This window comes from Nicotiana sylvestris, chromosome 9 (assembly GCF_000393655.2).
Source record: "Nicotiana sylvestris chromosome 9, ASM39365v2, whole genome shotgun sequence".
NCBI classification, from domain to species: Eukaryota; Viridiplantae; Streptophyta; class Magnoliopsida; order Solanales; family Solanaceae; genus Nicotiana; species Nicotiana sylvestris.
The window spans coordinates 179,555,623-179,566,433 of NC_091065.1; the positions used below are offsets into that span (position 1 = coordinate 179,555,623).

General features: G+C 35.3%; 1 protein-coding gene across 1 annotated transcript; it reads left to right on the forward strand.

The window, feature by feature from the left end:
* Window positions 1-7,247: 7,247 nt before the first annotated feature.
* LOC104236728 (iron-sulfur cluster assembly SufBD family protein ABCI8, chloroplastic-like) lies at window positions 7,248-10,508 on the forward strand. Its single transcript, XM_009790718.2, has 2 exons — window positions 7,248-8,772; window positions 10,029-10,508. The coding sequence occupies exons 1-2, from the start codon at window positions 7,351-7,353 to the stop codon at window positions 10,245-10,247; spliced, it is 1,641 nt and encodes a 546-aa protein (XP_009789020.1). The 5' UTR covers window positions 7,248-7,350; the 3' UTR covers window positions 10,248-10,508.
* The last annotated feature ends 303 nt before the right edge of the window (window positions 10,509-10,811 follow it).

The window sequence follows — 10,811 nt, forward strand, 5'->3', positions numbered from 1 at the left end:
AATAATAGATTGTGAACCCATTAAATCAAATGTGATATGGTAGAATGTAGGACTCGAACTCATGATGTTCAAATCCTAGATCCGCCCATGCTTGAAGTAATTGGATCATCCATCAGAAAATCCAAAAAGGAGTTGGTCATTAGTCTTCTCTATCGTTGTTAAACAATTTCTTTTTCATTTCCATGATTATCATTAGCATATTAATTTCCTACCTATCAACACTCCATAGATATCAATTTCTAGACAATAATTTCTTGGATCTTGAAACAGAAGATATAAAAAAAGAAACAATATAACATGTTTTTCACGTGCATGTACGAGAAATGTTAAATCAAGTATACGCATATGAATCTTTGTATCTATTCTTGAAATTGATGAATAATATTATGAATGAGAAATTAAGAAATTGCCTGCTTCTATGCTCCACAAGAATTGGATACTGATCAAACTTCAGCTGCAGATAGAAAAGATCTTGTTTTCGAAAATGAATCTATTTTCTCCCTTGTTCTTTGAGGTTAATTTCATGAACGATAACTCAACTTTTATTTTATTGCACTAAAGTCACTGAAATATGTTTTTTCTAAAAACAATTACTTAATTTTATCTAAGTTTCGGGAAAGTCACTAACTTTTTTTTGTAACGAAAAAATCATGTAATCTTGACTATTGTACTTAGGTAAAATTGAGTAACTTTTTGGTTACAAAAGTATTTTAATGATTTTGGTGCATTGATATAAAAGTTGAATGACCTAAAATTAAACCTTTTTTTTTTTAGGTAACTACCTTTTTGGAAGATAGCTGAAGAAGAAGTCAAGGTGCTATAAGTTGAAGAATTCTCAAGATTACAGAAGGAAGGGCTTGATAATAACTTCTTTCTTCTTTATTCTACAATTTTATAAGTATCATTATTTGTAAGATCAAGAATGTGTTTTATGAATTCCTGTTTTATGGTCCTAAAAAAAGAAAAAAGAAAGAAAAGAAAGTCATGGCTTCGCCATGACTATTGTTCATTAGGTCGTTTTTACGAGCTCACAAACTTTTAGGCGATTCGGAGCCCGTCACCCGAATTCATAAAGATGACGTGGACATTAGCACATGTAAAATTGGAAATCATCCTGAATTTCTGTTTAAAGGTCTTAAAACGCCAAAAAATGAGGAATGGTCATGGCGAAGCGATGATTATTGTTCATTAGGTCATTTTTTATGGTCCCAAAATTTTTTAGGCGATTTGAAAACCTTCTCCCAAATTCATGAAGATGACAAGGACTAATGCACACGAAAAACTGAAAATCATCTTGAATTCATGTTTATGGCCCTAAAACGCCAAAAAACGAGGAATGGTCAAGGTGAAGCAAGTCGTTTCCGATGGGCCCAAAAAAATTTAGGCAATCTAGGGCCCGTCGCCTGAATTCATGAAGATGCCGTGGACTTTAGCACGCGAAAAATTGAAAATCACCCTAAATTTCTATTTTATGGTCCTAAAACAACAAAAATAAGGAACAATGATGGCGAAGCAATGAGTATGTTCATTAGGCCGTTTCTGATGGATCTACAAAATATTTGGCGATTCTGAGCCCGTCGCCCAAATTCATGATGATGGCATGGATATTAGCACATAAAAATTAGAAATTGTCCCCAGTTCATGTTTTATGGCCCTAAAACGCCAAAAAAAGAGGAACGGTCATGGAAAAGCAATGACTATTGTTCATTATGCTTGTCCCACAAACTTTGAATGCGATTCGGAACCTGTCGTCCGAATTCATGAAGATGGTAAGGATATTAACACATGTAAAATTGGAAATCATCATAAATTCCTATTTTATGGCCCTAAAATGCCAAAAAATTAAGGAACGACCATGATGAAGCAATGACTATTATTCATTAGGTCGTTTCTACTGGGCCCATCAAATTTTTGGCGAATCAGAGCCCGTCACCCGAATTAGTGCAAATAGCATGGACATTAGCGCACAAAAAATTGGAAATCACCCTGAATTCCTATTTTATAGTCCTGAAACGCCAAAAATAAGAAACACTCATGGCAAAGCCATGACTATTGTTCATTAGGTCATTTCTAATGGGCTCACAAATGTTTAGCATTTCGAAGCCCGTCACCCGAATTCATGAAGATGACGTGGACATGAGCATACGTAAAATTAAAAATCATACTGAATTTTTATTTTATGGTCCTATAACACTAAAAACGAGGAATGGTCATAGCGAAGCAATGACTATTGTTCATTAGGTCGCTTCTGAAGGGCCCACAAACTTTTAGGTGATTCGGAGACCGTCGCCAGAATTCATGAAGATGTCGTGGGCATTGCACACGAAAAATTAAAATCATCGTGAATTCCTATTTATGGCCCTAAAACTTCAAAAAACGAAAAACGGTCATGGCGAGACAATGACTATTGTTCATTAGGTCAATTTTTATGGGGCCACAAAATTTTAGATTATTTGGAGCTAGCCGCCCGAATGCAAGAGGATGACGTGGACATTACCACAAAAAATTGAAAATGGTGATGAATTCCAATTTTATGGTCTTAAAATGCCATAGAACGAGGAACGATCATGGCCAGGTAGTGAGTATGGTTCACTATGTCATTTCTTATGGGCCCACCAAATTTTAGGCGATTCAAGACCAGTCGTCCGAATTTATAAAGATGGGATAGACATTAGCACACAAAAAATCGAAAATTGTGTTGAATTCCTGATTTATGGCTCTAAAATACCAAAATTAGAAACGATCACGGAGAGACAATGAATATGGTTTATTAGGTCATTTCTGGGACCCATAAAATTTTAGGCGATTCGGTACCGGTTACCGAGTTCATGAAAATAGCGTGGACATTACCACACGAAAAATCAAAAATCGTGCCGGATTCTTATTTTATTACCCTAAAATACCCAAAAATGAGGAACGGTCATGGCAAAGCAACAACTATGGTTCATTAGGTCATTTTTATGGGCCCACAAAAATTTTAGGCGATTGGCGGTCGATCGCCCGAATTCGTGAAGATATCATGGATATTAGCACCCGAAAAATTTAAAATTATGCTGAATTCTTATTCTTATGGTTACATAGGTCGTTTCTGATTGGCCCACAAAATTTTAGGCGATTTGAGACTGGTCGCCCGAATTCATGAAGATAGCGTGACCATTAGCACACGAAAAATCGAAAATCGTGCTGAATTCTATTTTTATGACCCTAAAATGCTAAAAATAATAAACGATCATAGCAAGGTACTGACTATTGTTCATTAGTTCGTTTATGATGGGCACATAAAAGTTTAGCGATTCGAGGCCAGTCGCCCGAATTCATAAAGATGGCGTGGACATTAGCGCATGAAAAATAAAAAAATATGCTGAATTCCTGTTTTATTGCCCTAAAACGCCAAAAAACAAGGAACGATCATGGCGAGGTAATGACTATGGTTCATTAGGTTATTTCTGATGGGGCCCACAAAATTTTAGGCGACTCGGGGCCGTTCGCCCAAATTCATGAAGATGGTGTCGACATTAATACACGAAAAATCGAAAATCGTGCTAAATTTCTTTTTATATCTCTAAAATGGAAGAAAATGAGGAATTGTCATAGCGAGGCAATGACTATTATTCATTAGGTCGTTTCTGATGGTCCCACAAAATTTTAGGCGATTCGAGGCCGATAGTCCTAATTCAGGAAGATGACGTAGAAATTAGCACATAAAAAATCAAAAATCCCGCTGAATTCCTGTTTAATGACCCTAAAATACCAAAAAAAAGGAAACAATTATGGAGAGGTAATAACTATTGTTCATTGAGTCATTTCTGATGGGCCTTCAAGGCCGGTCGCCCGAATTCATGAAGATGTCATGGATATTAGCACACGAAAAGTTAGAAATAGTGTCGAATTCTTATTTTATGGCCTTAAAATGCAAAAATACGATGAAATGTCATGGAGAAGTAATGATTATGATTCATTAGGTCATTTCTGATAGGCCCAAAAAAATTTAGGCGATTCAGAGTCGATCGGCCGAATTCATAAAAATGGCATGCACATTAGCACACGAAAAATCAGAAATCATGCTGAACTCCTGTTTTACGGCCATAAAATGCTAAAAAATGAGGAACGACATGGCGAGACAATGATTATGATTGATTAATGTATTTCTGATGGGCCCACAAAATTTTAGGCGATTTGGAATCGGTCGCCCTGATTCATGAAGATGGCATAATCATAGCATACGGAAAATCGAAAATCATGCCGATTTCCTATTTTATGGACTAAAGTACCAAAAAAATGAGGAACCGTTATGGTGAGGCAATGACTATTATTCGTTAGGTCGTTTATGATAGGACCACAAAATTTTAGGAAATTCGAGGCCGGTTGCCCGAATTCATGAAGACGGCGTGAACATTAGCACATGAAAAATCGAAAATCATGTTGATTCATGTTTTATTGCCCTAAACGTCAAAATACGAAGAATGGTCTTGGCGAAGTAATGACTATGGTTCATTAGGTCATTTATGATAGGTTCACAAAATTTTAGTCGATTCAGGGGCCGGTCGCTCGAATTCATGAAGATAGCGCGAACATTAGCACACGAAAAACCAAAAATTGTGTTGAATTCCTATTTTATAGCCTCAAAGCACCAAAATATAAGGAGCGATCATAGCGAGACAATGAGTACGATTTATTAGGTCATTTCTAAAATGCCCACAAAATTTTAGGCGATTCGGGACCGATCACCCTAGTTCATGAAGATGGCATGGATATTAGCACATGAAATATCTTAAGTCATGTTGAATTCATGTTTTATGGCCCTAAAACGCCAAAAATAGAGGAATGGTCATGACGAGGCAATGACTATTGTTCATTAGGTCGTTTCTGATGGGCAGACAAAATTTTAGGCGATTTGGGGTCGGGCACCTGAAATCTAAAAGATGACATGGACATTGGCACACAAAAAAAAACCGTGCTGAATTCCAGTTTTATAGCCTTAATATGCCAAAAAATGATAAACGATCATGGAGAGACAATAACTATGGTTTATTAGGTAATTTCTGATGGACCGACAAAGTTTTAGGTGATTCAGGACCGGTCGCCTTAATTCATGAAGATGGTATGGACATAGCACACGAGAAGTTGGAATCGTGCTAAATTCCTATGTTATGGCCCTAAAATGCCAAAAAAATAAGAAATGCTCACAGCGAGGCTATGACTATGGTTCATTAGGTCATTTTTATGGGTCAATAAAATCTTAGGCGATTCGGGACCGATCGTCCGAATTCATGAAGATGGCATGGATATTAGCACACAAAAAATAAAAATCGTGTTGAATTCTTGTTTTATAGCTTTAAAATGCCAAAAACGAGGAACGATCATGACGAGACATTTATGAAGATGACTTGGACATTAGCATACGAAAAATATGAAATCATCCTGAATTTCTGCTTTATGTTCCTAAAATAATAAAAAATGAGAAAAATCATCGTATTGTTCATTAGATCGTTTTTGATGGGCTCACAAAATTTTAAGTGATTCGAAGCTCGTCGCCCAAATTCATAAAGATGACATTGACATTAGCACACAAAAAATTAAAAATCGTTTTGAATTCCTGTTTTATAACCCTAACAACAACACATGGCGAAGCTATGATATTTTTTATTAGCTCGTTTCTGATGGGCTGATAAATTTTTAGGCGATTCAGAATCCGTCGTCCGAATTCATGAAGTATAAACTCTATGATAATTATAAAATATTGAGTTATTTCTAGTTCTTATTTTCTACATACTTGCTAGTGGATGAGGTCATTCACGCCTCAATAAGAATTGTAAGGTAAAGTGTAGCTAAGTAGTTGTTGCCAATCTAGTTTTGCGTTTAGGAGATACCTCAGTTGGCTATGAGATCATTCACTCTCGTGAGACTTAGATCTCGTGAGACGTCGGAGGTGCATAGGAATGATCATCTTTCCTAGGCAATAGATGTCACACTATTGTTACTTTTGGCCCCTTGTACTTTTTCTTTGTGGCTATTTCTTTTTATTATTAATAAAATTAGCCCTTGGCATATTGCAAAGTGAATTTTCTTAGAAAAACTACATTTCTGTTGTTGTTTTACTTGTTTGTTTGTTTGTTTGTTTATTTATTTATTTATTCCAACCGTCCTAATTTATGTTGAACAAGGGACAAAGTTTATGGAAAAAATAAAAGAAAGAGTTTTACAATTTGTGATATAAAATAAGTCATTAGATATTTGTGTGACTATAAATATCTCATTAAGGATAAGTTGAGAAGTTTAAATTAAATTATTTTTAAATCAAAAAATATTATTTTTTAGGTTAAATTAAAATTTAAAAGAAAAGTGTGCTACGTAAAATGCAACAAAGGAACTAGTGAAGTAGAAGGGATGAGGATAGGCCGATAGGGTAAGTTAAATATCCAAAGGAACTAGAAATATGTTGCTTATCTAAAGGAAGAAAAACCTTCAAAAGCAATTAATATTCCATCCATTTTAATTTATATAAATAATAATATTTAATTAGGTAAAAAGTTTTAAAAAGATGGAAAGATTTTTCAATGTTCCAACTAATCATTATTACACTTGGAACCTTTTAATTGACTTTTCCTTACAAATAAGGAGCAGCTTTTACATGTGTGGGATTTAACAAGAGTAAAATAGGGATAATCCCATTAAATATTTGTCAAATAAACAATGATGTTATTCTTTTTGAATTGACTAAAAATAAAAGAATGGAATATTATATTGTTTCATAAATCTATTTGACTTGACACATAATTTAAGAAAAAGATTTTTAAACTTGTGGTGTAAAATAAAACACATGTATTTTATTTGGCAATGAATCATTACATAAAGGTAAAATATTTCCAAATATGAAAAAAAATCATTCTGCTTGGTACGGACTAAAAAGGAAATATGTTCATACAAATTGAAGCGTAAGGAGAATAAAATTAAGTCAGGAAGTAATACATTTCTCAAATATCAATATAGATTTTATCATATTTTATTTATTCCACTAGCACATTAATAAATTTCACTCTAGTCCAATTTGTCTGCAAAAAAAATTACTATCCATACAATTAATTTTGGCAGCTCTACTCTAATATTTAGTCCTAACCCTAAGTGGATATATTTTATAGGAAAAATCCAAAAATTTCATGGCTGAAAAAGAAGGCATGTGGTCAGCACAAGACCCTCTAAAAATCAGCACCACAGAAATAAATAAAACCAACACTAACCTACCAATTATTCCAAAAATAAAAAAATTAAAAGTTGTAATTTTTGATTGTTTGTTCAATACTTCAATCTGAGCTTCTTTCTCTCTTCCAATACCTCCAAAAAGCATTAGTTATGGCTTCTCTTGTTACCAATGGAATCTCCTGTTTTTCTCCTCAACAAATCACTGAACAACCTAAACTACCAAAAGGGTGTCAATTTCTTCAAAAATCAGCTGTACCCAGAAACCCTAATTCAAGAAATTTGAAGGTCAAAGCTGCAGAATTGGCCAACACCACTCTTGACACCCCAGGTAAAGATTCCTCCTTTTCAACAAATGAAATTGACCCACTTCAGAAATTCTTGAAAAGAGACTATAAATGGGGTTTTAATGAAAAAATTGAATCTTTTGCACTACCAAAAGGGCTTTCTGAGGAAACTGTAAAGCTGATTTCTGCAAAGAAAAATGAGCCTAGTTGGATGCTTGAGTTCAGGTTGAAAGCTTATGAGAAATTTATTAAAATGAAAGAGCCTAATTGGTCTGATAATAGGTATCCAGAAATTAATTTTCAAGATATTGTTTATTATTCAGAACCTAAAAAGAAACCAACTTTAAATAGTCTTGATGAAGCTGACCCTGAGCTTATTAAGTATTTTGATAAATTGGGTGTGCCTTTAAACGAAAGGAATCGTTTGGCGAATGTGGCGGTTGATGCTGTTCTTGATAGTGTTTCTATTGCTACTACACATAGGAAGACTTTAGAGAAAGCTGGTGTGATTTTTTGTTCGATATCTGAGGCGATTAGGGAGTATCCGGATTTAGTTAAGAAGTATTTGGGGAGAGTTGTGCCCCCGGAAGACAACTTTTACGCAGCTCTGAATTCGGCTGTGTTTAGTGATGGATCATTTGTGTATATACCCAAGAACACTAGGTGTCCGATGCAGATATCGACTTATTTTAGAATAAATGCTATGGAAACAGGACAGTTTGAGAGGACTGTTATAATTGCAGAGGAAGGGAGTTTTGTAGAGTATTTAGAAGGGTGTACCGCGCCTGCATATGATACTAATCAGTTACATGCTGCTGTGGTGGAGTTGTATTGTGATGAAGGTGCGGAGATTAAGTATTCCACTGTGCAGAATTGGTATGCGGGAGATGAGGAAGGTAAAGGAGGTATTTATAATTTTGTTACAAAGAGGGGACTTTGCGCTGGAGCTAGGTCGAAGATTTCGTGGACACAAGTGGAGACAGGGTCAGCTATTACATGGAAATATCCGAGTGTTTTGTTAGAAGGTGATGAATCAGTAGGTGAATTCTATTCTGTGGCGTTGACTAATAATTATCAGCAGGCAGATACAGGGACAAAGATGATACACAAAGGGAAGAATACGAGGAGTAGGATAATTTCAAAGGGTATTTCAGCGGGACATTCTAGGAACTGTTATCGAGGACTAGTTCAGGTGTTGTCAAATGCAGAAAATGCCAAGAACTCCTCGCAGTGTGATTCAATGCTCATTGGTGATACTGCCGCCGCCAACACTTATCCATACATTCAGGTAGTTGCTCTTTGTGTACTTTAATCTCGTATTCTATCTTAGCTTGATAACAATAAGGCTTGTTTCATTTTTGTTTTGTTGCCACAGCATGCTAGGGTTGCTACTTATAATTTATGTAGTCACACTGTAACCATTTTCATTGTGCTATGGTGACGTTTGTTATGCATAATGCTAGTACAATTAAGTTTTTTAATGACCTTTTTCATAAAATAGACAATGTTTGTATTTCAGCAGCTAACGTCCAAGACTTCTTTTTTTCAAGATCTTAAATTAAAGGAAAAAAGAAATTCTTCCTTAGGAAGTTAGAAATCATCTACAACTATGTTGCATGGACTCTTCAAAATCTCTGTTGCACCTGTGTCGACATGACACGAGTGTAGGTGTGGGGTCCACACTGGATTTGGTCAACTTACTTTGGGTACTTTGACTACATTCAATGACTGAGAAGTATAGATTGATCGGGTATTTGGTTTGATTTTTGTATTTATTATGTAATCTATATTTAGTTATATAAAGTATGAAATGCTTTTATGTTATGCCGAGATATCGTATGAATAAAATATTAGGTGTTTTTAAAGAATGAAGTTTTATTAGTTTTAGTTCAATGACTTTAATTAATCGAAACATATGCTTTATATGCCGTAATATACATTTATTGGCCGTATCCCAGCACCCATTTCCGCACTCGGATCCATCTCCCGGAATCCTAAAATTTATGTGATGAAGAATCCGACCCCTTGATCTGCACCCATATTGGATACCCTAACCCGAGTCCGAGCAACATAGATCCACAAGATGAAGAAAGAAGGGGAGAAATTATCTAATTAGTCTTGGGTTGCATTGTTAATTAGTTATTTTAGCTGGATTGCTTGTGGAGTCGACATGAGTAAAAGAAAGAGTGCCATTTCTGCTCGAGTGTTTCATGGTGTCTTCATTTCAAGTGCATGGCGAAGATTAGATGTGTTCTTGTAATATGTCTATAGATCTTTTTTAAGTATGGATCAAAAGCCATTGCCAATGATGTTCCTATTTATTTATTTTTAAGGAGGTTGAATGAAGCATTGCGAGTACATTTAAAACTTGCGTTAGATGTAGCTAGATCAAGAATTTCAGTAGAAGATTCTTCTGCATGTTAACTATGTAACTTCCTGCTCTAATGTTGAACTGAGATTCTCTGTTCTCAGTTTTGAGTATGAGTTGAGCATTACCTCTGCTTTGCACTATTGCTTCTACTGATGTTATCATCATTTAAACAGAGCAAAAACCCAACTGCTCGGATCGAACACGAAGCTACCACTTCAAAGATTGGTGAAGATCAGTTGTTTTATTTCCAACAGAGGGGGATCGACTATGAAAAAGCGATGGCTGCGATGATTTCGGGGTTTTGTAGGGACGTTTTCAATGAACTTCCTGATGAATTTGGTGCTGAGGTGAATCAACTAATGAGCTTGAAACTTGAAGGATCTGTTGGTTAAGCATAGCATATTTCTGATTTTGACAATAAAGCTGATTGCTAGCTAGTGAAAAAGTTTTGGACTTGGTAGCTAATAATTATGTCATCTGTAAAGTTGTAATATCAGTTATAACAGAAAGTTTGCATCAATTATACACATTGTAAATAATGCATTATCTTCTGATACCTTTGTAATTTATCCCAAAACTTTTTGGAGGTAGATTCCAAATTGATTGTATTGGAGATTAAAGAAATCAAGCTTTAGCAATTAGCATTATTAGTACTTTGAGGTGTAAAGTACTGCTCATAAGCGTTTTTCAGTTGGTGTAAACACTGTAAAGATGTGTTTCAGTTGGTATAAAAAAAGGCGGCAAGGGTGCACAAAGTATCCCGTGTTTACGCAGGGTCTAGAGAAGGGTCGCACCTCATGAAGGCCTAGTGGTCACCGAAGTGAGGTGAGAATCATCAAGTCTCAGATTCAAATCCTATTGTAGGCAAAAATATTAGTAGGTGATTTCCTTGCATCGGTCTAAGCCTTTATAGACAGAGTTATATGTTTTTTGCACATTGATATATAAAAGTGGTT

Bases quoted from the DNA above. Each gene is read 5' to 3' on its own strand.
- LOC104236728 (XM_009790718.2), top strand. From the start codon at position 7,351: ATGGCTTCTCTTGTTACCAATGGAATCTCCTGTTTTTCTCCTCAACAA. The intron at 8,773-10,028 runs GTAGTTGCTCTT...TCATTTAAACAG, and splicing joins ACACTTATCCATACATTCAG to AGCAAAAACCCAACTGCTCG.